Source organism: Pipistrellus hanaki (assembly GCF_964339955.1).
Source record: "Pipistrellus hanaki genome assembly, chromosome: 10".
NCBI classification, from domain to species: domain Eukaryota; kingdom Metazoa; phylum Chordata; class Mammalia; order Chiroptera; family Vespertilionidae; genus Pipistrellus; species Pipistrellus hanaki.
Window position 1 is genome coordinate 34,571,884 of NC_140512.1, and position 26,971 is coordinate 34,598,854.

Consider the following 26,971-nt stretch of genomic DNA (forward strand, 5'->3'; position numbering starts at 1 on the left):
GAAACTTTTAGGGAAAAGTTAAGTAATTGCTCTATAATAAAATGATACAAGATTAGAAAAAAATGACATATGATTAGAGAAAAAAATGTTACAAGATTAGAGGGAAAAAAGGTGGAAGTGTGAGTAGAGGCCTAAACTAATGCTCAGTAATGGACAACAATTTGAAGATGATAAAATACATGACTGAAATACAGACTCAGAGTAAACTCATATTCTTGATTATGTTGCACAAACAGAACATGAATGATTTATTAAATTCCTATCCTATGTGGATTTTTTTCCCTTTTAACATTACTTCCTCCCATTTAAACCTTTCTTGTTATATTCCAGTCATAGGGAGACTCAGTACCACCCACCTAAAACTAGCACAATTCCAGCAAATAAATGAAAACAATGGGTGAGATCACTGTTCCTGACTGAGATGTAAGGTCACTGCCCCAATCCCTGGCCAGGCTGTTCCAGGAAGTGCCAGCTCAAGGAAGTTTCTCAATGAATCTCGTTCTCACACCAGTTCAAGGAAGAAAGCTAAACTTAGAACAATCAAATGGGAAGTTCTAATAAAGCTCTTAATAAAAGCAAGGGAATTGGAATGGACTCTAAAGTTCATGTGAGGGAAGATTAGGCAGTGACTTCTACAATGTGGCTTAAGGTTAATTCCCAGACTAAATCTTTTCCTTTCACTTAAACATGTTTTAAATGCTACCTGAGAGCTCCCTTTTGTTCAACTGTCCACGATAGGATCATCATTTATACTAAAAAAAAAAACTCCTGAGAGGTAACAGAAGTGTAGGAAAGAAGATATTGTAAGCGTGATGAAACAGTCACAGCATTAGGATGTGGGAAGTGACGCCGGGGTCATGCTAACACTTCTGAATTTATGTTTATAGGTATATATTTACAATATTAGCTTTTAGTCCACCATCACCAATGCCAGCTAAGTAATCCTCCTATATAATAAAAGGCTAATATGAAAATAGACCAAGCAGAGGAACAACTGGTTACTATGATGTGCACTGACCAATAGGGGGCAGATGCTCAACACAAGAGCTACCCCCTGGTTAGTGTGTTCCCACTGCTCAGCCAGAAGCCTGGCTCCTGGCTGGCAAGTGCAGCGCCTATGGCGGGAGACTCTCCCACCTCCACTGCAGTGCTAAGGAGCAGTGAGCCAAATGGTTGAGGAGCGGTGAATAGATGGGCGGTAAGGAGCGAGAGGTCCTGGACTGCGAGAATGTGTAGGCCTGGCTGAGGGACCCTCCCTACCCCCAGTACACAAATTTCATGCACCAGGCCTCTAGTAGTACAATAATTATAAAATAGCTTAGTGGCTTCAAGATGTAAAAACAGGAGGAATAGACAAAATAATGATGTTTATAAATGGACCAAAAATTAGACTAATTAAAATAATGCTCAAAAACTACTGGAGTATATTTATAATATTAAGAATGATATATTTTCTCATTTCTATGAAGAATTTTTTATTAAACTATGAAACAGAAATTGTTTAGTATTAACAAGGCACAATACTGAAATATCTTGGTGCTATCTCCTGAAAGGAACCAGAATCTATATTCTACATTCTATATATTCTACATTCTCTTAGTTGAATGGACTAAAAATCACTACCATCAATAATGTACTTTTTCATGGATAGTTGTTTTTTTTTTTAAAGATTTTTAGCAAATAACATGAATCCATGTGATTAGTAAAATATTATTTCCTTATTTCTTTAGTTTTAATTGCTATGATTTTAGTAATGTATATAGCATACTTTTATAATAATGTGTGAATTTAATTGTAAAATAAGTAATATATATATATGCACTCAAAACACTGTTTCTAATAAATATGGAGATGACTGACTCATAAGGTATAAAGTCCAAAAATTTAAGCTTGACCTCTAAGATTTCCCTGGCTTCTCTTATTTAGTTTCTCATCCCTTTTTAACATAAACTTTATATCATGTTAAAAAGGGATGAGGAGGCGCCATTATTTTGGCCTCTACTCACATTTTCTCCCTCTAATCTTATATGAACCATTACTGATGCATAGCTTGGTGCCATTGCAGTTACTGTTCTCATATTTTTCCTCCATCACCCACCTCTATCTCTTGCATATTTACCCATCCTTAACTTTACCAGTATTTCCGGTCTAAAACTATTCCTTATCCTTTCAACTTCTGTTTAGAAAGAACTCTCTAACTCAGAGTTCTTATGTATATATGCACTCTGTCTATATGTACATAAGAACTCTCTAACTCAGCTGTCACTTGCATGCACTATGTGTGTGTGTGTGTGTGTGTGTGTGTGTGTGTATATAGACTTCTGTTTTTATATTGCTTTTGTGTCATTCTTTCCATAGCAAAGAATAGTTCCAAGTTGTTTTTGTTTTTGTCTATTGATTCCAGCACCCAGAATGTCTCTATGTCTGTATTTTATTGAATTAAAAAAAAGTAAATTGATAAACATTAAGTTGATCAATTAACTAATAAGTAAACCAGCAACAACACAGAAGTATCAATAGTTCTCTTGCTCTAACTTTGTACTGTACTATATATCAGTTATATCCAGGGTTAGCAGAATACCAATTGTAAACTCTTATGGGCTAAATCAGAAGAGTTTAATGAAAGGATTATTAAAAGTGTCACAGTGTTAAGAAAAAATTGTCAAGAGATAATGAAGCACCCAGGGACTAGCAATTCTGGGAAGATGATCATCCCAAGGCAATAAAAGAGCCGAGGGAAAGGATTCACCAGAACCTGAGAGGGACCTACTGGTAGACAGAACTGCAGGACAAAAACCATAGGAAAGTAGCCACGGCTGATCCAAAAGGACAGGACTACATACTCCAACTTCCCTTTTCTCCCACCTTCACATACATGGCTGCTGCCTCCCATGGGTGGAATCCAATCAGAAGAGAACTAGGAAGCCTTATTAATGTTATTATTATTAATTGTTATAGATTAGTTATGCTCAAAGACCAGCCTCTGGGCACATAAGCAGAATCTGAAAGGGGTTAGGAGTGGCTTTCAAGGGCAAAGTGCCCTGTCAGCTCTACATTTTGAGAGAAGTTAAGGTTCTCTTATTAGTCATATACCATCGACAAAGGACTTTGGGCATCTTGACTCCATTTCTTTAGTCAAATGTGGCCAGCAAGCAGCGGAGGCAGGCTTGTGAGAAATGATGATGGGTACCTTCACAGGCAAATTGACACTTTGGGTATCACAGAAATTTCTTTAATCTAAAAGCCTACTATTTATACATGAGAAATAGTAATGTCCTAAATGGATTCTGAATAACCTAAAAGTAGTCAGCATTACTTTAAATAGTGGGCAATTTACTCCCTTCTTTTTGCAGTTTTACTATTCACAAAGTCATAATGTGGGAATGAGCCCTCAGGATCACATGGCACATCCAGTGAGGAAAACCTTGCAGTTACTTTTAAGACTATTGAGAGCTGTCGTCTTCCATATCCACTACGTATATATTTGTCTCCATGTTCTACTCTGAACTGGTTTGTGGAACATGTGAAAAACTAATTAACTTTTTATCTTTCCTTCTAGTATTTGAAAGAAACATTTAAAAGTACTGAATGACATCAGGACTTGTTTTGGAATAACAATTGACAAAGGAAAGGGTGATTTTTATTATTATTATTATTATTATTATTATTATTATTATTATTATTTCCTTAAATGGCAAAGCAATTGACCCATAAACAGAAACATGTTCATTTTCATCAAAATTGGGAATGCTCCTTCTATCAGTGGAAACATATTTTAAGGTGTTTTTTTTTTTCTCTAAATCAGACTCTATTCTGTTTCATCTGATTATTCATGTATTAACATACAATTATTATTATTCATGGAATAAAATGCATTTAATTTACTGGTGATGCTGGTTTGTTTTCTCTTTACTTTTATTTTTCAGAATCTTCCTGGCTTTTATTATAGACCTATTTTTTCCTTGGTAATAGTCAAGAAATTACTATGGGAACAATTGGTATATTTACTGCATGTTCTAAACAAGCACACATTTACTGCTTCACTTGTCAAAGTCTGGTGTTATGTGCAGAACTTTCATAGTTAGGTTTATTTCAGATTTTTTTTTTACTATTTTAAATGGGATATTATAATCCTTTGTTTCCATCAATGTTGAACTAATTGCTGTTTGCATCTAGGGAATATATTGATCTTGGGATATTTCCTTTCTGTCCCATTGAGCTATTTTGTTGCTTATAAGATACTTTCAATTTATTATCTTGAGTTTTATAAAATTTGGCAGGGGGAAATTTTAATTTTGCAATATACTTTTTAATTTTCATTTCTTTCTCCTTTCAACTACACTAATACTTACATGAATGTTAACTATCAGTGGAAATAATGTGATAGCCTATCTTATTTTTCACTTTAAAGAGAAAGCATCTAATGTTTCAGAATTATCGTTTCGGCTTTCAGTTTGACGTCTCTGTCTATCTCTCTCTATAACAATTGCTCTATATCAATTGAGGATATTATTCTTCCTCTTCCAGAAGAATATTGGCCCTGTGCAATTTCAATCTATGGATTAAATTCTTCCTAATTTCAGTACAATTTCCCATTATATTGTTATGTTTTTGTTATGTCCTGATTTTTCTGGTCCTATCCAAGTAACACCAGAATTTCATATAGTGACGTTTTGTTCCATATCCATCATCTTAAAAAAAAAATTACAGTGGCTTAATGTTCTGCAACTGTTCACTATATCAGTGACTCTTACCACAGAATATTTTCTCACATTTTGTTTCTTGTAATGTGAATTTCATTTCTTTTCTTGGTTTAGAATTCTCCATTTCTTTTGCACTCTCTGCCAAATCATTTTAAGCTCATTCTGTTTTCTACACTCTTCTTTGACTATTGAAATTCCTTCTCTTTTTGGTTTAGGGGGGGGAAAAAGTATTATCTTTTACACTTTTTATTTCTTGGAGAACTTTTTGCCCATACTTTCATACCATCTTTGGCCTGGGGGTAATACTCTATTTAAGCCTGGCTGAAACTCACTGCTTCACAGGGAAGCCCACTGTGTAGGTGGTGTGTGTGTTTGTAGTGACTTAGAACTCTCTTCCACTGGCACCAAACTTCAGTCCCTCAGTCCATCAAACGGATAGCCTTTCCTTGGCGGTAACGGCAGAGTGAGTTTCCTTGTTTAGTCCTGCCTACTATGCCATTCTGTCTTCAAACAGAACTCGGAGACTCTTCAGCAGCCCATTTACTAACGCAGACCAGGCCATTGACAAGGTATCACTGGGTTGGCCCCTTAGAAAGTTCAGGCTACTCAGACATTTTGAGTTCATAAAAGCTCCAAGGACACTGGGCTGCTCTAAGTTTCTTCCCAAAGTTCCATCTAACTTTACCAGATCCTCTAAATCTTCTCTGCTAATTGTGGTTTGGGACTATGACTATTTCTTATGAACATAAAAGAATGGAACTTCTGTTTGCATTTTTATTCTTATTGATTTTAGTCTGTTTATAAAGCAGGAAGCAGGGAAGATCTATCTTCTTTAACTTGAGAGTTCTAGCAGTAAGTCTGCTAAAATTATTTGTCTACCAACTATTTCAATAATACTCATAGGTGTATTTATCTAAATTCATTTAGTTATTATAATGATATTTTTAAGCCATGGTAATTAATTTTTCATCCTCTTACATGATAAAATTATTTCTCAATTTGATATAAGATGAGACACTTTAAATTTAATCACCGAATCCATGATCTGTGGCCTTGTGTTTTGATGGTGTTATCCATTTACTTTTCATTTTATTAGCTCCACTGTTATATCTAATGCAGCGTTTTTCAACCGCTGTTCCGCGGCACACTAGTGTGCCGCGAGATGTTGCCTGGTGTGCCGTAGGTGCAGACAAGACAAGAATTTTATAATTTTTCACTATTTTGTTTACTTAATATTTCATAATAAAGTAATTATAAAATACTTTCTTTGTGTTTATTTGATTCCTATTCAAGAGAATTACTTTATATATAGTCAATATAGGCACAGAGTTAAATTTTTTAACATTTTCTAATGGTGGTGTGCCTCGTGATTTTTTTCATGAAACAAGTGTGCCTTTGCCCAAAAAAGGTTGAAAAACACTGATCTAATGTTTGAGCAAAATTAGGTCAAAATATCTGGTTTTGTCTCTTCTTTACTAATACTTTAATTTTCCTAATTATATATGCTTATTCATGTATATTTTATATATAATTCTTAAATAAGAAAAATGTTAATAACGAATTTGCTTAACTTAACGTTTCACCTATGCCCTAACAATTTATAACATACATGCACCATCATTTTATTAGAATAATTAGATATGTTATTTCTAATATAATATAAGTACCTGATAAATGATCTACAGATTTTAAAATATATTTATTTCAAGCAGCTGCATGGGTACGTGAGGCTCTATGCAGTAGTAGGTACTATGCTAATTACACTCTTAATTGATTAGTCTACATTAAATTAAATGTCTACACCATATTAACCCAGTGACATCAGGAGATAACTCAAGTTGTCTTAGAGACCCAAGAAATCAGCAGAATAAGGATAGTCATAAAAGAGTAAAAACAGGGATTGACTTGAAAGTACACCTGACACAGAATCAGAGGTGAACACACACACACACACACACACACACACACACACACGGAGTTTTAAGGAACGTGGACACTGAAGGCAGGAGAACAAGCAGCCCTTAGCAAGACCAGCCAAGGAGTTGGGCTGACTACACCAAAATGGAGAAAGAGCAAACTACTGTAGGGCTGAGAGAAAAAACAACTGTGCCAATCCAAAGAGGGGAGGTAGTAGCAAATATCCTAAAATCAGTGACTAGAACAATGGTATACTGAGAGAAATTCTTGTCTTAGATAAGTCAATTGTTTGTATGTTCGTTAATTTACACTATATCCTGCACTGAAAAAGGCTTCAAACCAGCTTTCAAAAGCTGTAGACAGCAAAATCATTAGGCAAAAATAAGCAAAGAAAAATAATGAGTATGAGAAACAGAGGAAGCCAGTGGAGTACGTTAGTGTACAACATGCATGTCACACAGTCCTATTATGTTCCCAGCCAAAGAAAAGAGGAAAATGTAATCTGATACAAGACTTCCAGGGGCCATCAGGAAAACAACCCAGCTGCTCACCAGAAGCACTTGGGTTGAGATGGCAGTGAAATTTCTTATGTGCTTTTAATTAAAGAACAGACATGTGATGAAGTAGATGACATTTTCAATGTCATTTCTACAATACATATGAAATAAAATTCTGAATGATGTTACCACAATTTCTCTCAGTTCAGTCCAAATCATAACTGCATAAATATTTCAGAAAAGGCAAATTATCCACATCAGCCACGCCCACATGGTCTGGCTTATCCAAAAGCAAAATTCAGAATATCTGAAGAACATTAAACCCTTTAGCTCATCCTCAATGAACGATCCTCAATGAATATTTTCACAATAAAGCACACATGAGAAAGCTGCTTCATAACATTGTCATTATTTACTCAGAGATAATTTGACAAATAATTCTGGCCTAGAAAATGCAGCCAATTAATTACACATTTTCTAAACTAAAAAACTCACAATTAAACACCTTAATTTCTGCTGATTTCCCCTTTTCTTCTCTGGGGAAAGTTATTCCCTTTTATAAAATGTGAAAGAGAATTATTCTTAGATATAGCTCCCTGGGTTGTTGTTCAGATTTTGTTTATAGGGTAATTATCAAAACACTATAAACTTGGAGAGATTACAAGTGTGTCTTATGCTTAGTAAAATAAATATCTGAATTCAAAATCCCCCAAACTCTGGCCTTTACGTATTTGTTTCCCCCCATTATAGGTGTAATCAGCTCTATTGGCCTAAAGCGGCAGCAGCTCTCAGAGAACCTCTCATTTTAACAGGAAAATTGAAATGAGCTCAAGCTGTCTAGTGCTAAGCATGCGCAAAACAGAAACAATGCCAGGAAACCCACAAAGCTTAAGGTGCTAACCATTATACCTTAGGTTGTATGCACGTGGGTTTCGGGATTGAGCAGAGCATGTCTGAAGGACTCGCTAGCCCCATGGTCGGCAAACTGCGGCTCGCGAGCCACATGCGGCTCTTGGGCCCCTTGCGTGTGGTTATTCCACAACATACCACAGCCTGGGCAAGTCTATTTGGAAGAAGTGGCATTAGAAGAAGTTTTAAGTATAAAAAATTTGGCTCTCAAAATAAAATTCCAATCCTTGTACTGTTTTTTTGAGATTTGGCTCTGTGGACTCATGAGTTTGCCGACCACTGCGTCTAGCCCAGCGAACTGACAAGAGACACACCCCGTGCAGCTAACGGTAATGCAAGGTTACCTCAATTCCGCAGCCTGCCCCGTCTTGTTGGTACACGTGACCTCTCTGGTCTGATAGCCGATCTGGATGTCCCAGTATCTGTTCTCCTGGCGGTTCTGTCTGTTCCGGTTTCTCTTCTTCTTGATGAGCTCCCGGGCCTCCGGGTCCTTCAGGGCTTTCCCCCGGTCCCTCTCCCGCTGCTCTCTGTTCCTGCCCCGCCGCCGGGCCTGCCGGGCCTGCCGGGAGGGGGGCGCGGTGCAGGCGCTCCAGGGCCCCACGTGCAGGCTGTGCGGGCTCTGGGCGGCCTGGCACGGGCTGGACTGGCACACCTGGAACTCGGTCAGGTTGGGGCAGCCCGAGCCCCCGAACTGGGGCGGCGCCACCACGTGGCGGGTGCGGTGCTGCAGGCCGCTGCCGCACGTCTTGGAGCACTGGGACCAGGCGGAGAACTCGGACACCACGCAGGGCTGCTGGCAGGGGATGAGGCAGGCCTGCTCCAGCAGCGGCTTGGGCTCGAAGTACTCGCAGATGAGGTCCTCCTCCGCCGGAACGCCCTTCTCCGTCTGCATGCACGTGACCTCCCGCACCTGGATGCCTTCTTCCCCCTTCACGCACTCCAGGGCCTTCTCCAGGCTCCTGGAGACCACGGGCCGGCACTGGTCCCAGGGCCCCAGCCTCCAGTCGTACAGCTCCTTGTGCCAGTCGCACACCTTGAAGCAGCGCTGCTGGTTGCCAGGCCTCTCGGCCTGCTTGCAGTTGGTGTGCAGCGTCGTCCATCCTTCCACGTGCGCGCACCACACCGCGCGGGTCTGGATGCCTCCCGGGCCGCACTCATCTCCCATGCACCGGCCCCACGGACCTAAACACGACACACAAGAGTTAGCAGCGCTGCCAGAGGGAAACCGCAGGTCGCTTCACGTTCCAGAAAAAGACATGTCAAGATCTAGTACAGGAACTTCCCTGAAGGGTGAGAAAGTAGGTCTCCGTGCAGGACTTTTGCAAAGTAATGATCTGCACTCAGGGGAACTGTGTCAGACTAAATATATAAGGTAACTGCTGGGACACTTTCACGCTGGGGCCTTTGGGGATTATGGAAAGTCTGCTTTTATTCAGTTCCTTCATTTTGGGTTGTTAGAGAGCCCCTGCTCTCTAATTTCGGAGGGGACATCAGCAATTAGTCCCAGTGAAAACTCCACTCCTGCCTCATCACCACCACCCATGTGGGTAACTGGGAAAGAAAATGGACCCATGTAAAGAACTTAGTCTTCCACAAGCTGTTATTCTCCCAAGCAATGAACTATTTTGTAGAATATGCTCTATTCTGCCTCATTTTCTATTGCTACACATTGTGACTAAGAATCGAATCCTATATAATAAAAGGGTAATCTGCAAATCGAACGAACAGCGGCACAACCGGTCACTATGACATTCACTTACCACCAGGGGGCAGACGCTAAACACAGGAGTTGCCCGCTGGTGGTCAGTGCATTCCCATAGGGCACATGTGTCAAACACAAGGCCCGCGGGCCAAATCCAGCCCACCAGGTCTTGCAATGTGGCCCGCACCGCGCTGTCATCACTGCACTCCGCTGTCAGTTTATGACATTGTCAGTTTATGACTGTTCAGTAAACCATTCGGCCTGCGATTTAGGCTGGATTTTAGATTTTGGCCCCTTCTCTGATTGAGTTCGACACCCCTACTAGGGGAGCGCTGTCAGCCACAAGCTGGGCTGACGGCTGGTGAGCACAAGGGCCTGCCTCTGTGGCAGCGGTAAAGATGTCCCAGTAAGGATGTCCAACTGCAGCTTTGGCCCAGCCATCAGTCAAATGTTCCCTGAGGGCTCCCGGACTGCAAAAAGGTGCAGGCAGGGGTGAGCCCCCCCCACCCTGCCACCAGTGCACGAATGTCATGCCCCGGGCCTCTAATAGTTGTATATGTGTGTGCTGACAGAAGTGTTTACTTTCTGGTAATCAAAGTAGAAATCATTATTTAAGCACATTCTGCCTTTAAATGTATCATTTCTCTCATCTACCCAGTGAAGAATAAAAACAGATGAGATAATTTAAATTTAATTTAAAAGAATATGCAGTTTTCTGAACATTGAAGGGTTATTTGGAGTTTCTTCAATCTATTCATTTTCTAGGTGTGAACTATTTGGTATTATAGAGCAGTGTGATGGGATACTAGTGTGAAATATGGGCCTTTGACCTTTGAATCCTTTTTAGCATAGATTGAAACCCTCATATCTGCATGCATTATTTCTTTTTTTTTTTTAAAGGAAGATAATAAGACTTCAGTGCTTTAACAGACAAATCTGTTCAATTTATGAAACTGACAATTATATAATTTTGAAATTTTAAAGAAACATAGTGATCACATAATTGTATGATTTTCAAAATGTGCTCCATGGAATTTAATAAATTATTTGATGTAGCCTAGAGCCATCTTTAATAGGCCATTTAGGAAGGTGCTGGTTAGTATATGGGGTTGGACTTCAGGGTCTCCCAACCCCACCTTTCTGCCCTCCTTCTCTGAACCTGCATTGTTGCTTCTGTAAGAAAAGTTCCATTGTTATTATTTATTTTTATACATTTTGAGATTATGCATGAGATTTTTGTCTGACAAGATGTTTCTATTGCTGTAAAGTGAAAACCACTAAATGAGGCCAACAGATTCACTCTATGAATGAAAAGAACTGGTGACAAGAAGGGAAAGTGATTTGCCAAGTTCATATCTTGAATGAATAACAAAACCTTGATTTCTGATTCTATTCCTGTCTTATAGTTTAATGATTTAGCCTAGATTTTTAGAGCTCAAGACTTACGTATACCTATACAATGTAATTAAACTGCAACAAATAAAATATGAAGAATGTGCTTATTATATTTAATGTAAACATTTACTTTTATTTATATATCAAAGTGTTTATAATTTGATAATGTTATCTTTATTACAAATGGAATAATGGGTTTATAAATAGAAAAGAGATCAACTGAAAATATTGTGCTAACTAATCATTATTGCATGAAAGTAATAATTGTATATTTGGCATACCTGTATATCATTGCTTTATGAATCTCATATGTGAAAAGTCATAAAGGACTTAAAATGCATTTACAGAAACAGTCTTCCCAGAGTGATGATGTCAGAACTTTATGAGGTAAGAAAGCCAGTGAGTTTGTTACACTGCCCACAGGCAATGCCAGAAGATATTTTAATCTTATTTTTAATTTGTCAAAGAAAAATATATACTTATAAACTTGCTAATGCTCTCTAGATACTTTGTAAATATTCAGTTTAGGAATCACAGAACCTAGGATTCTTCTCAATAAGGAAACATAATAATATGTATAAAATTTTACAGTTAATTCCACATATCTTTGGTATTTATTCCTTTTCCCCACTGTGCTTGACCAAATCAGTAATCCTTACTCCCTACCCGAAACACAGCATATTAAGATAGATTTATGTCAGACCTTCAAGTTACAAGTTATATACTGTTACACCTAAATTTCACAATGTAAGTGTCTTGCATTAATTCAGAGTCTAAATTCCAGGTATAACTTGTGGGAACTTCTTGATATTTTATTGTTTTCTAAACTTTTGTATTAATTGTGAAATTATACTGATTAATCAGATTGGGACTATTAAGAAATTAGTTTTTTAGCCTCAAAGTAAAAATTTTAAATTTTTATAGCAAATGATAAATTTTGCATTTAAAAATACTTAATTGGTTGATCTCTCTCCCAAGGGGGTGGAGGGGTGAGGGTAATAGGATAAGGGCACATATGTAATACCTTAATAAAGAAAAAAAGAAAAAAAAATACTTAATTGTACCATATATTTGATGTCAATACCAACAGAAAGAACGAAATTGAGTTCAAGAAGACTTCTACAGTATTTCATACATTGATAATGAGCAAGCATATCTAAGGTTTACTTAGATAACTAGAAAAAGCATACATTCTAAATACAAATACAATTCAACTTTCATTCCAAAAATATCATCACAGATTCCTATCAACCGTCTATGCATAGGTAACCATGTTGGGCTTATTTTATTCCAAGTATGTTTCCATTGAAAACCAGAAGACAGGCAATCCAGAGAAAATTCCATGGAGATCTACAAAAAAACCCTCTAGGCTGAAGGAAGATAAAATATATGAGGGTCCCCGCCAAAGTGGAGGTGGCAAAATAATCACAAGTGAACCTGAAAAAAACTCATTCACTTTGCAGGCTTTAACTGCTGTCTTATCTTTTCATTGCACCTTGGGTATTACACATGTCCAATTAGCAGACCCCTTTGAAAAATCAGATCTTTACCGCCGTAGACCCGATGAAGGGCTGTCTCCTCCTTTCCTCCAGCAGTTTTAAAATAATCACACATTGAACAGAAAGGGGACCACATCTAAAATTGCTCCTGACAGCTAGGAATTGTTAGCCCAATTAGCTACCATGTGTCATGGAGAACAAATGTTTCAAAGGGCAAACTGAAAGCACAATATGCAAACTCTATCAAGGAAAACACAAAGAAATCCTCTCCCAAGCACAGTAGGGGACTCTGCTATTGAACTCCTATATCTCTGCATAATATTAAATTGTAGCTCTCTGTCTCCTATTACTAAGAGTGGGAAGTGATGGAGTTGGAAAGGTGGTATGTGTTTGTTCACATGTGTGTGTGTGTGTGTGTGTGTGTGTGTGTGTGTGTTATGTATGTTTTGCTTCTTAATAAGGCCTTGGCTAATGTCCCTTTATAAGAGGAAACGTATTCCTGCATACTGATCTGTAGGATTGTATTCATTTAGTATCATGAAAAATACTTCTAGGATGTAGGTAAAAAAAATATATGTAGAACATTTAGCTTGACAGATATTATGGAAGTCAAGAAAGAAATGCTGAATGTCTTATTCTACTAAAAAAAAATTTGAAGTGAGTGTTTAGAAACCCAAATATTTACATAATTGATAGGCTTACAATAGAAATATTTTCAGTTGGAACTGACATAAGATTATGCAAAATTGTTATAACAACTTTAAATGAGTGCTACTTGGCTTATTTTTCCATAGGCTAGTGCTTTAAAAAAATAATTCTTAACTAACTTTCCAAAAGTGTCGATAAAAAATGAATTTTTCATTCCTGCTAAAGAGGGTTTTACAACATGCCTATTCTCTTCATGTCATTCTAAACTCTATTTCAGTCTACAAAAGATGGTCGTTTAAATTTAAAATTAGTAGCTTGCTCAACATATTCAACACTTACTTCTTCTAATATTGTGTTTTATATGTCAAGGGCATGAGAACAATATAAAGCTGAGTCTATAAAAGGCCACGTTATTGACAGGTGACTAGCAACTGTTCCAAATAACCTTATAAAAGATAAACACTATAAAAGGAGCGTGCAGAAATTATGCGAACTATTTTCTGTCCTTGTGTGCTATAAAAGCCTCAAATGAGCCAGTTTCTTGTTAGGCTAAATATGTTTGCATCGTTCGGATGAGACAGTGCCTTTTCCCTCCTGAATTTGGTTATGGAACAGCATGTTCTAGTTTGCAGGATCAAGGAGTGCACAAATGACTTACTAATATACTAAATTCTGTCTCTTGAATGCTGCACAGTATCCTACTTTGAACTTCACAGCTCACACACACACACACACACACACACACACACACATTTTTTTTTTTACTCAAGCACATTAGTTTAGAAAAAATTAGAAATTACTGCGTATTAATAGGAAAGAAAATTCCTCATAAATCCTATAAACTACAGAAAAGTCGTCTTCATATTTTGATATAATCCTATTAGACAATTAAAATATATATTTATATAAATTTGAGATTGTGCTGTAAATGATTTTATAATCTTCATTTTTGCCTGGTTGTTTGCTATTAAAATGACTCAATTTCAATAGATGTGGAAGCCTCAGATACAAGAACCTACTAGACAGTCACTCAATCTCATTTGCTCTTCATATTTACACAATTAGATCTATCCTATAGTGGCATAGTATGTTGTACTAATTTCCCATGACTTACCTAATTGATATTCTATTTGTGAAAATGTAGGTCTTTTCCTCTTAATCGTTTACCACAGTATAAAGCATGCTACAATGAGCATCCTTTATTGTATATTGATCAAATAATTTAGTCAAAAGTTTTGCAAATTATCAAGCTTTTGATATAGCTAGTATTACCAAAATGCCCAACAAAATGTACTAGTTTGCCTCTTACCAGCAATTTATGAATATATATATATATATATATATATATATATATATATATGCTCAGATCTTCAGACTGCTATTTTCCAGATTTGGGCTTTTATTGGGGGAATCTTAGGTGCTTATGTCCTCAAAGATCCATCCTTTAACTATTTTGAGTGTAGTCTTTATTCCTTTAACTCCAACCCTTTGCGTACTGTGGTCTCCAGAAAGACCTCAAAATTTCTGGAAAATAAATATTATCCTTCTCTTTTTTTCAGCACTGGAATAAAATTTTGTCTACTTTGTAATCATTTGGGCATTTAAAAGAATTTTTTCTATGGATAGAAGCAAATATGTGAGCTTAAATGTCTGTCTTGAAGCAGTCCTACACATTACTTGAGTGCCTGGCATACTGTGGCATTCGAATACCACTCTAATTAACTTCATTAAAATATGCACTCTGTCTAGGAGACTCCTTTGGACACAAAAACAATTCTATTTTGAATATTTACTGTTATAAAGTAGTTAAAAGTTTATTTTTTCAAAACAAAAGGGGAGCTCAGTTCTTTTGACTTGAGTTTTACTTTAATTTAATTTTATTTTAATTTAAAATATAATTCTCAAATGACAAATCGCTTTGCTAGATAAGAAAAGATCATTCTGAAGTCAAGCTGAGCTTTCATCTTCAATAAGTAATTAAACGTTAAAATAAATTATGTTAAGAATATCAAGTTAAGTGTATAAAATGAAGACAAGCTCTTTCAACCTGGTAAGACAATGAATGAGGAGTCAGTAACTCTGATAGACGATTTTACAGTTGCCAAATATATTAGCTATCTGTTTTCAGTTCTTATTGTGTTTGATCTCTCTTAAGAAAATTACTTAACCTCTTTGAATTCTGGTTCCCCTATCTGTGAAACAGAATATAAAACATCTCCTCTATTAATAAAATCAGATAATCAGTTTTATCTTCAAAGAAATGTTGCCAATACAGCATTTTTAAAGATGCATGAAATTATGTTAATTGTTCTTTAATAACTGTAGCTATGACATATTTAACCAGAAAAAAAGTGTCTTTTAGCCTGAAAAATTAAGATTTTATACAAAATTAGACAGAAATGAAGATCCATTTTGTGTGTGAGTGTGTGTGGGGGTTTCTATGCACATTTTCCATATTTAGGTATAAATTTATCCTTGCATATTAAATTTCTATGACTAATAAGTTCTTTAAGTATTAAATAGTCATAATTGTTTAAGTCTGATTATATTCATAATAATTTAGGAGGCCAACCTATAACTTAGAACACATCATTAGTGTTTTGAAGATAAGTGTAAGTTTAATATTTCTTTTGCTTGATTAAAAATCACAGTAAGAATACACTATATATATATATATATATATATATATATATATATATACACATAAATAAATTTGGGGCATTGATACAGGTGGTTTCATTGAGTAATTGAGTCCAAGAGTATGATAGTGGGAGAATAAATTAAGAAAGATGGTTAGAGAAAGAATAAGGGAGCTTTTGGTTGCACAATCATGGAAATTGTAAAATTTAAAACTGAAGGACACTTAATGATAGTGTGTAACATTTTATAGCAAGATCTTCTATTGATTTCAGAGAGAAGGAGAGAGAGAGAGAGAGAGAGAGAGAGAGAGAGAGAGAGAGAGAGAGAGAGGAACATCAATGATGAGAGAGAATCATTGGGGATAGAGCCCACACTGGGGATAGAGCCCACAACCTGGGCATGTGCCCTGACTGGGAATCGAACCATGATCTCCTGGTTCATAGGTCAATTCTCAACCACTGAGCCATGCTGGCTGGGCTACAGTCAAGATCTTAAGACCATCAGAAGTTAAATGCAGGTTATAAAGTCATCCAAGTCAGAGTCCAAACCTAGATTTCCAGCTCAGTAACATTTTAACTCAGGAAACTTTGATTCAGATTAGGCTCCATAAATCATTCGCTGACATGAACAAAAATTATTTTCATCTTGGCATCCATAATTTGGAAGGAACCACAGAGATCCTATAACACAATCTTTCTTCTTCTTACATTCTTTTAACCTCAGATGGAACACTTCAGCTGAAAAGTGCTCATTGTTACACAAAGTTGCCCATTCTGGTGAAGGAGAATTTATTTATTGACTTAGTATTTCTTCTCTATATTCCTATAAAATCTTCCTCTCTAAGAATTCTACTCTACCTCTTCCTGACAGCTTTTTAAATATTTTAAAACTTCGAAATAAATAATCTCATTTTTTTTTGTTCCTAGGAAGACTTCTGGTCTAATTACTAGACTTACTGCTTTCTGTGGCACTGTTAGATGTACAATAATATCACAGAACAATGTGGGAACTAGTAAAGGATATTAGATGGAGTAGACATATTATAAACAAACTATATATATTCTATTCTTATTAAAATAAAAATGCAAATAATCTCATATTCATTTCAACATGGTGAGTCTCACCTCAAGTCTCTAAATACTCTGTTAACTCATTTGACACACATTTTGTTAAGGCTCAGACTTTCTTCATTACCATTGTGCTGTGTAATGAATTTACTCACAATGGCCATTCTTTTGGTCATTGCTTGGCTCACTCAACTCCATAAGAACAAAGAGACATTTTGAAAATATTGTGCATGAATATATATTTCTTTCTTATACAGAGGCTGACTGAAGAAAGTAGATGTGCATTTCACCTCTGGGTTCAGCCAGATTAATCAGTAGCATTCATTAATCCGGGTTCCTGAAGTGCCATGCACTCAGTTATCACTCCCTAAACCTTTTTCTCTCAAAAGAGTGTAATTCCATTATATATTCTAGAATTGATAAGTTTTAGTTTATGTTTGGAGATAAATGTTCATAACATATGTTTGCATGCTTTGACTTGGTGTGCATAACATGTTATGAAGAAATAAGAGTCATCGCATAGCTAATGCTTTACACATTTATCTGCCTCCATTTAGTATTCTATTGGTGGAAAGAAAAGAGAATTATTTAAATCAAAATTCCACTCATACATTAAAGTCTCTTAATAGGAAGCAATTCCAGCACTAAAAATGTTCTGAGCATGCTACACTGAATGCTCATTATTTGCTAGGGTACATAGGGCTTAGGGGCTCACAGCCCACAGATGGTCTCCAGGCTAAATAGGACACAGCAAAAGCACAGACTCATAGGAAACTTGCACTTGGATTATTACCTAAACTGTGTTCCTACCAGAATTCATTTTTAATATTTTTTTCAAAAGTTTGTTTTATTGTGGAAAGAACACTTAATGTGAGGTCTACTCTCAAAAAATGTTAAGTGTATAATGCATTATTGTTGACCATACCTAAGTCCAATGTTACATAATAGATCTCTGGAACTTATTCATCTTGCTTAACTAAACTTTATGCATATTGATTAATAGCTCCTCATTTTCCCCTCACCCTGCCTCTGGCAACCACTACTCTACTCTCTGCTTTTATGAGTTTGACTGTTCTAATCTCCATTGCATACCAACTTTTCTTTATTCATTTGTTCATGGACATTCCAGTTGTTTCTACATCTTGGTTATCATGATTAGTGCTGCCATTTCTCCAAAGAAGACATAAATGGTCAACAAGTATATGAAAAAAATGATGACTGTCACTAATCATGAGGTAAGAGTAACCAGAACAAAAATGAGATATCACCTCACACCTGTCAGGATGGTTATTATCTGAAAAACAAAAGAGAGCAAGTGTTGGAGAGGATGTGGAGAAATTGGAACTCTAGCGCAGTGTTGGTGAGATTGCAACTTGGTTCAGTGCTTATGAAAAATAGTATAGTAGTTCCTGAAAAATTTAAAAATACAACTGCAGTACAGCCTAGCAATCCCACTACTGGGTATTTATACAAAAGAACTGAAATTATGATCTCAAAGTATATTAGCAGTATTTATTTTTAATGTTTATCTCTTTGATGTATCTACCTTGGCTCTAGGCATTAGTTTATATCACCTGTATTTTCCAAAAACAAGTGTGCCAATTGTCTAATTATTTAACACCCATGACACCAATAGGTACATTGAGAGACTAAAGAAGATTTATCACACTATGTGTCCCACATGTTTTGTCATATTGTTAAATTCTATACTCTGTTATTCACCAAGTATTTTGTGTATGCAAACTTATTTCTCAAATAAGATTTTAAGCCACTCAGAGATAGGAGCTTTATTATATCCCTTTTATAGTTCCTACTATAGTGCTAGACTATCAATAAAAATTGATATGAGAGTCCTTTCCATAGAACATTGAAAATATAATGGGTATTGTTCCTTAATAGATACTTGGTGAGCTGAAACCGGTTTGGCTCAATGGATAGAGCGTCGGCTTGGGGACTGAAGGGTCCCGGGTTCGATTCCGGTCAAGGGCATGTACCTTGGTTGCGGGCATATCCCCAGTAGGGGGTGTGCAAGAGGCAGCTGATCGATGACTCTTTCTCATCGATGTTTCTAACTCTCTATCTCTCTCCCTTCCTCTCTGTACAAAATCAATAAAATATATATATTTTTAAAAATAGATACTTGGTGAGCTGCAAGTGATAGCTGTTTCTAGAAATCCTCAAAGGAAAGGTTCTGGTTTTTTTTGTTTTGTTTTTGTTTTTTTGTTTTAAATAGTGTGACATCTGGTATGAATTATCTAAAAAATAAAGTAGCTGGCTATGAAGGTCAAGGTAATATTATATTCAAAAAGTGACAATAATGAAAGTCATGCACTAGACAGGATGGCCATCCTGCCGGCATCAACAAGCGACCAGCAGGTAGAGATTCCAACATCAAAAATGCATCAATTGCAAAACTAATTGGTGAGAAAATGAACTTATAGATTTAAGGAGATTTATGCCTAAAAACCAATCTAAATCTCAACCAGCTGCTCAGGGACGTTGGACAATTAAAATGTAAAGTGTGAGATAGAGCCGCTCATGATTGTTTAAACTAATAAACTTTAACATTATTTTTCTTTTGGTTTGTTTGTTTTTTTCTTTCTCTGAGGTTATAATCAGAAGGATGGGCATGTTTATCAGGTGTATTTATTTTAGACTTGCTTTTCATTTGCTAATATGCTTGTAAAGATGACTCTAAGAAGTGATAGAATTAAAATTCTTTTCCCCATATAGGTCTGCTTTTGCTCAGATGGTGTTAATGGTTGACTCATTATCTCAATGGCATGTTTTTCAATGTCACAATGTCTCTCTGAGGGCCGGCCCCATTTTCTTAATTGCTGTAGTCCTGAAGCATCCTGGTTTCTTCTGTGATATATACTGCCCTGAAGATTTGAGCTTCACTGATCTCACAAATCTCACCTCTTAGACCGTTCTTTAACTCACTTTGCCAATGGCTACATTTTTTACCCATAGATAAGCAGTCTTTCAGACTGTTACACAGTAAAAAAAATTCCAGTCTTATGTTCTTTGATATCTTGCAGTTTTCAATTGACATAAGGAATTATAAAGTAAGAGTACTACTGGTGGGGGAATTCCTTTATCTCTGACTCTGATCTCTGTAGCTCCTGGAAAATATGGCAATTGTTGAGTCTCTTGGAAAGAAAATGAGCACAAATTAAATACAGTTGACAGTATTTTAGGATTCTTAGCAAAACTCAGTAGAATGCTTTATGCCTTCAAGGGTGAATGAAAAATATGGGAAAAATCATCAAGTATCGGGTATATTTCTTAGGACTTAAATTGTACTTTGCGGAGGTATTTCCAAAAGAAAATTACATGATATATATTTTGGGTTTTAATTTACTCAAAAAAAAAAATGTTTTTCATTTATTTCCAGCTCTACTGAAAATTGCCCACATGTCACTGATCTCCGTATTGTGTAGATGCTTGGTCATAAGTTACCAGCTCTAATTGATGATAGCATCTTATTAAGGTGCTTAAAAGCACTAGAATAACCTGTACTCAAACTTGGAATTTAAAAGTGTTAGCCATTTGTTCACGTTTGCCCACGTCTAATCTGTGTTCTGCCCTAACTAGCTAGAGGATTCTTTTCAACATCTAAGTCTGTTCATGCCACTTTTTTGCTTAGAACTCTGATGCTTTTCCATTGCTCTTAAAGTAGAGCTCTTAGGACAAGTTGACCTCCCCTTCCCTCTCCAAGCCTATCTTGTATTTTGCTTCCTCCCAATATTGTGCACACTCACCTTCTTTACCACTTTTCCTCAAATAGATCTCTATGATAGCACCTATTTAATGAATATACATCCCAGCTGCTTAATTTTTTAAAAAATATATCACTGCTAATATATTAGTGAGAAGACACCTTCACCAGTGAGCCGTAAGACCTTAATTTAGTTAAAATATAAATTTATAGACAAAGTCCTATCTAAGATTCTAGACCTTTCTACTTAAAGTATAATACATGGAACAGCAATATCAACAGTGATCAGAAATTCAGAATCTCAGGTCCAACCCCACACCTATTGAATCAGAATCTACATATTCAGAAGACTCCTATATAATTTGTATGTGTATTAAAGTTTGAAAGGCACAGTTCATTAATTTATACTGATTTGTAAAGAGGTCATCATATCAGTGTAGATGGAGAGGGATATGCTTATACATGAAAAGAATTAATATGGAAAGAAACCAATTTTTCCTAGAATAACTTATGAATTCATTGATGCTTTTAAGTAGGAGATAATGAGTAGCAACTGTCTACCAGATACTATGTGAGGCACTGGATGCATCAGGATGTTTAAAAACGATGCAGTTATAGCCTCACGCAGCATTCTACCCGCTCAGAAGATGAGCTTAAATAAAACATGCAAAAACTACTGTACACTTAAAATTAAAGCAAAGGCTAACAGAAAATTCTAATAACTTTGGAAGAGGAATTATTCTAAACATCACCAATTGTTAAAATCAGTATATCTAAAATAAACATTATGAATAAAAGCAATGATATTGGGCCTTGTCTGCTTTTATATTAAGTCATATTTTATGTAAAAAAAATAAAATATGATGCCCAAGTAAGAAAAGAAAAACAGCTCAACTGAACATAATAAAATATTTAAAAGCACAACAAATTAATATATTGTAAGCAAAATGTAATAAAAGTGGGATTTTATATTAATCAAAACTGACTAAAATAAATAATATTAAATTCTTGATTAATTCTTTGACAAAAGAAGTTAAATTCCTACCTGGTAACATATACTAAAATAAATGATGTACCTATAATAGAGATAATTATAAAAAAGGAAACTTGTTATAATCAGAAATTTTAAAAGTACATGTGAATGTGTATTTAAAACAAAGAAAGATTTCTTCTGCTTCTATCTCTGACTCAGAATAATCTTTCCAATAAGAACAATTAGAATAGCTAGCTTTAAAAAAATCTGTTTGAAGGCTTCAGAGATACATTAATGGAGTAAGAACTTGAAGAAGCAACATCCCAGTCAAAAATGAAATGCAAAAGAGATCTGAGATTCATCTCTACTTATACTCTTGAGCAATTTTCCATTTCTTAAACTATGGCCAAGAAGTAAAAAATATAAACAAAATTTTTAGTCATTTTATAGACCTGAGAAGAAAATATTGTCTAGGATTGACCAGAAAGAAGGAAAACAACCCAACTGTCAATTTTAATTTCCAAAATGCTGACTCTGTAAATAAAGTAAAAAGAAAATATATATATACATATATGCTTTTAATTTGCTAAATTCCAGATTAGATGAAGGTGATATTTCTGTGGCCTAAGCAACACACACACACACACACACACACACACACACACACACACACAAATCCTATCTGGAAGAGTATATTAATTATACAGAGTCTCCTACACCATTTTTAAAAAAGTATTTCATTGATTTTTTACAGAGAGGAAGGGAGAGGGATAGAGAGTGAGAATCATCGATCCTACTAGGGATGTGCCTGCAACCAAGGTTGCAGCAATCAAAAATTGCTTAGAATAATAAGATACAAGAGATCCATATAAAAGGGTTACCAGACCTGCACATTAAAGCAACTGTGATTGTTTTCCACAAAATGAAAAAAAAAAAGATTAAGAATTTCAGCAGAGAGCAGAAATCTGCTTTAAAAATAGCTAAATAAAAAAATCTAGAACTGAATACAATTAATGAATTGAGGACTGAATACATAGGTTTCATAGAAGGGGACTGGTAAGATAGAAGGTAATTTCATTAAAATATCTAGAATATTTCAAAAATTGAAGAAAAGAACATGTGGGATATAGAAAAAATCTTTAACATTCAAATGAATTAACAAGAGAGAAAAAAATACCTAAGAAGAAAACATCAGGAAGTAATAAAAAAAGACTGAAAAGGTAAATCCAAGTGAATGTTTAATATATAAAACAAAATAATATGTCTAGTGCAGTTTCATTTATATAGAATAAAAATACATATCACAATGAAATATGAGTTAAGCAGATCAATCAATGTAATGAAGTGAGAAATCATCAATATGCACTGTGAAGTCAAAGCACAAGATATTAGTGAAATATATAAGAATCTCAATTTTGTTGAACTAAAACATAACTGAAATGACATATGCAGAATAATAATGATGATTTTTTTCCTGCCTCGTCTGATAATAGGTCTTTATTTTTATTTTTATATCATTTCCTTTTTTAAAAAAATAATGAATTGTGAAAACTTTTCTTTAAAATAAATGTAACATGCTACAGTAAATATAGAAGTTGTCCTACATTCTAGACTCTTTTTCTTCTATATAATATTAGGACTAAAAACTGCCTCTTTAGCCACCACCTTTATTATATTGGTGCTCTCTGACCTCACCACTAGTATAAAATTTTGTTATCATCTTTTATTTCTTTCTGTCTTTATCATCCACATTCTTTTACGATAAATTCAATAAATTTCTCAAGTATAAAATTCTCTAATATAAAATGTTAGTTGTCAGAATAATAAATAGGATTATCAAAGTACCTCAAAACATGTCTGTTGCCCTTATTTATAACAAAAGACAATCTATGGCAGTCCGAAGAGCAGAATGGAGAGAGTATATTTGATAACAGAGAAACCTGGCTTTATGCAGATGCTTGTCTTTTATTTATTATACTTCTTTGGACCACTTAACAGTTGTAAGCACCTATTTCCTCATTTTTATATGGAGGATAATAAGAGAAAAAACCTCATAGGAATGTCTATTAAGTAGGTCATGCATTTAGTATTATTATTATTATTACTGAAAGGGAAGAACCTAGAAATCAGACATTTGCCTAAGGTTCAGAGACATATTTTGAGTTTTAGTTATTCAGCAAAGAGCCACTGAAACTGTTGTGAGTTTGCATATGACTATCAACTGTAACAAACATAAAAGATACTGAAATTACTACACCAGGGATATACAGCGGATCGGATTCTCAAGTACAAGATGTGGTAACCTTACAGCGCTTTCTCTAACCTCTAAATACTGTCCCCTTTGCAGCACTTCCTGAGCCCCCAGTTTTTCCTGCAAACAATCCTTCCCTTTGGTCTCTCTCCATGGATCACCTTGAGAGCCTCTTATCTCTGCCACATTTTCGTTTTTCTTATCTTCTCGTTCAAGGATTGAATGGAATCAATAAAAGAGTGTCACTTTCTAATAAGATGGATGCAAATCAAAGAAAAGGGAAAGGGTGACTTAAGCATTAAATTGTAGCAGAATTTCACAATTCAGGGGCCATCAATACCAATTCACAGGTAGAGCAGCATCAAAAGGCTTTGTCTGTGATGTCAAGAGTTTACTTGGCTGCTTCTCAATGGCATAAGCATGTTTAGATTCCAAATAAAGAAAAGAAAAATCCCAGTTCTCTCTGCAGATAGAAGGTCATACAACAAAGCTCATTTCTAACGAGGAAATGTGAATGCTACAAGAGCCAACCATCTGAACTAGTTATTATGACTCGATGCCAAAGGATTTTTTAATTGCCACTAAAGTTGTTCCTACCCATTAATGTTAATTACCAATAATTTTCAGACCCTGCCAGCTAGAACAGCTTTGCAGGCATATAAATTCAGTAAATATGGTATAAGTAGAAGTGGTAAGTGGTAAGGTTGAGGTCTAAAAACCCTAAAGGAAAAATAAGGCAAATATGAGTGTAGTGTCTATTGTGTCCTGAATTGAGCCTTTCTTGAGCTCTCTGCCACTTACATTCCATAATCAAAATCTGTCCCTCTCTCTTCTCGAGAAAGCTTTCTGCAGTGTGATGGTCACAAACCCTCTACAGTGCTGGGAGATGAGGGATTTGGAACACTCATCTCTTGTCATCTCTGGATGTTTGCCCATAAAACCCTTTCCTTGAGTGAGCTCTCTCTGAAATTGCTAGGCCACAATGAAAACAGGACAGTGTCCCTGGGACTCCTAAAGACTGGAGCCACCCAGCTCACTTTTTAGCTGCAGGAACAGATGTAGGTTTTATAGGATCCGAAGCTTGTACAATTTGGGAGCCCTCTCTGAGAAAAGAAGACAAAGTTACGGATACAAAATCAAGTCCAAGAATGAGTTTCCTATAGAATGAGAAAATAAACAAACACAAATTGCAAGTTTTTAAAGGACAACAAATACAAAAATAGGTAACCCTGTAATAATATTGCCCGAGCCTCTTCTTCCACCCCAAGTTTTAGAAAGTGTCTGTGCAAGAAAGAGGCTCTACTCTTTTAAAGGTAAACCCTCCTCTAACTTGCCAGTTAAAGGTGACCAGACTATTGACATCACTGAACCACAATTCATTATTTGGACCTCAGAAGGTTGTAAGAAATAAGTTTAAAAATAATATATTTAGAAAATGTCTTGAGCAGTTCCTGTAGGTGTTTAAATAATAGCAGGCAATAATTAATGTTATTATAATTTAAATTCTGCCTATTATGTATTGCCTATTACAGAGACTAGTATATATTTGAGACCACAAACATTTTATTAAATAATATTTTAATAAATTATTATCAAATGTCATATAGTATATTTGAGTGTCCTGTGGGGATCAAACTGGTTTTTTTTATTCTTTTAAATATTATGCTAATCTATAGTATAGCATTTTGTTTAAAAATATACTTAAGGATATGTAAAATAAATATTTCTTTTTAAAAATATAAAGGTTGACATTCCACAGGTAATCATTTAGGAAAGATTGTATTGCTGCATTTTGAAAATCTTTTGTAATTTAATGCAAGCATATTTAAATAAGTCAGAGAAATGGAAATGTCTACTCATTGCCTGGGCAGGTGTGGCTTGTTTAGTTGAGTGTTGTTCTGTGCACCTAAGGGTCGCCGGTTTAATTCCCGGTCTGGGCACGTACCCTGGTTGCAGGTTCAATCCCTGGTTGAGGCACATACGGGAGACAACCTATGGGTGTTTGGAAGAATGCCAAGCAGAACAAAAAGCAGAAAATCTTTGCACTAACATGTTGCTGGAAGTCCAGTCTCATTACAATGTGAGATATAAGCAGTGGACATGAGCTTGGAAATCTCTTGTTTACCAGATTTTGCAGAGCCTTAAGGCTGGGCTAATGAGTTTACACTTGAACCTTTAGGTTCTATGGTATGGACAATGGAGAGCCATTACCACAGAGGAATCTTCACTGAGTAGGCAGAAGCCGAAAGTTTACAGGCTGTGGCTCTGGAATGGGGGACAGACGATCCAGGCATTGAGCGGGGCACAATCTGGTTGGGGCTTGGGTTCTGAATTTTTATACTCAAAGGAGAATATTGTATTCAAGAGTTTGCCTTACGCCTCTATGAGGCAGCTAAATGAAATGATATTTATCAAATGTCAAACCAGTGTCAATGGGCATTAATGCTGTGCCATCATGTATCTAACACAGCTCTGCTGAGAACACACCGACTTTACCAAAGACACGAAGGTGAAGATGCACCACTTCCAGAATTCCGATAGTCTTAACAGATTGAGTCACTGGAGTGAAGGGGGCTCATATCAAAGCATGTAGACAGCACTAAGTTATTCAACAAAAGCACGGGACTCATGTATTTCAAAGTCCTTGGTATAAATCTATTATTTACAGAGATTCGATCCCATCTTTTTGAAGATGCTTTCAAAGTATCATAAGCTAAAAAAAAAAAAAAAAAAATATGGGTCCCAGTACTCAACCTGCTCCAAATATCTGTATATCTCTTGCTTTACTGCTGTGATGTTAAACTAACACCTTTTGCTCTTTGCTCACATTTTCAGAGTCGATTGGCAGTTCCAGAGGGTGAGACTCCCTAACTTCTGTAGAACAGTATTATTTCTTTAAGAGTTAACAAGTTTGCTGATGTTTCCAGTCTGATGAGTTTTCCTGTGAGTGCAGGTCTGGAGGCTAATAGCAGATGGAGAGCTCTCGAGCTCTCCGGTCCTGCCTATGGAATGAATTCCTGAAGGCAACAAAGGAACATTTATAGACTTT

At 35.9% G+C, this 26,971-nt stretch overlaps 1 protein-coding gene across 2 annotated transcripts in view; it reads right to left on the minus strand.

Moving 5' to 3' along the window:
- THSD7A (thrombospondin type 1 domain containing 7A) overlaps window positions 1-26,971 on the minus strand; it is a 294,507-nt gene that overhangs the window by 179,873 nt on the left and 87,663 nt on the right. For both annotated transcript variants that reach the window (XM_084897092.1, XM_084897093.1), the window contains exon 2: window positions 8,371-9,208. In XM_084897092.1, coding sequence (XP_084753218.1) covers window positions 8,371-9,208 — 838 coding nt within the window. The remainder of the gene's footprint in view (window positions 1-8,370; window positions 9,209-26,971) is intronic.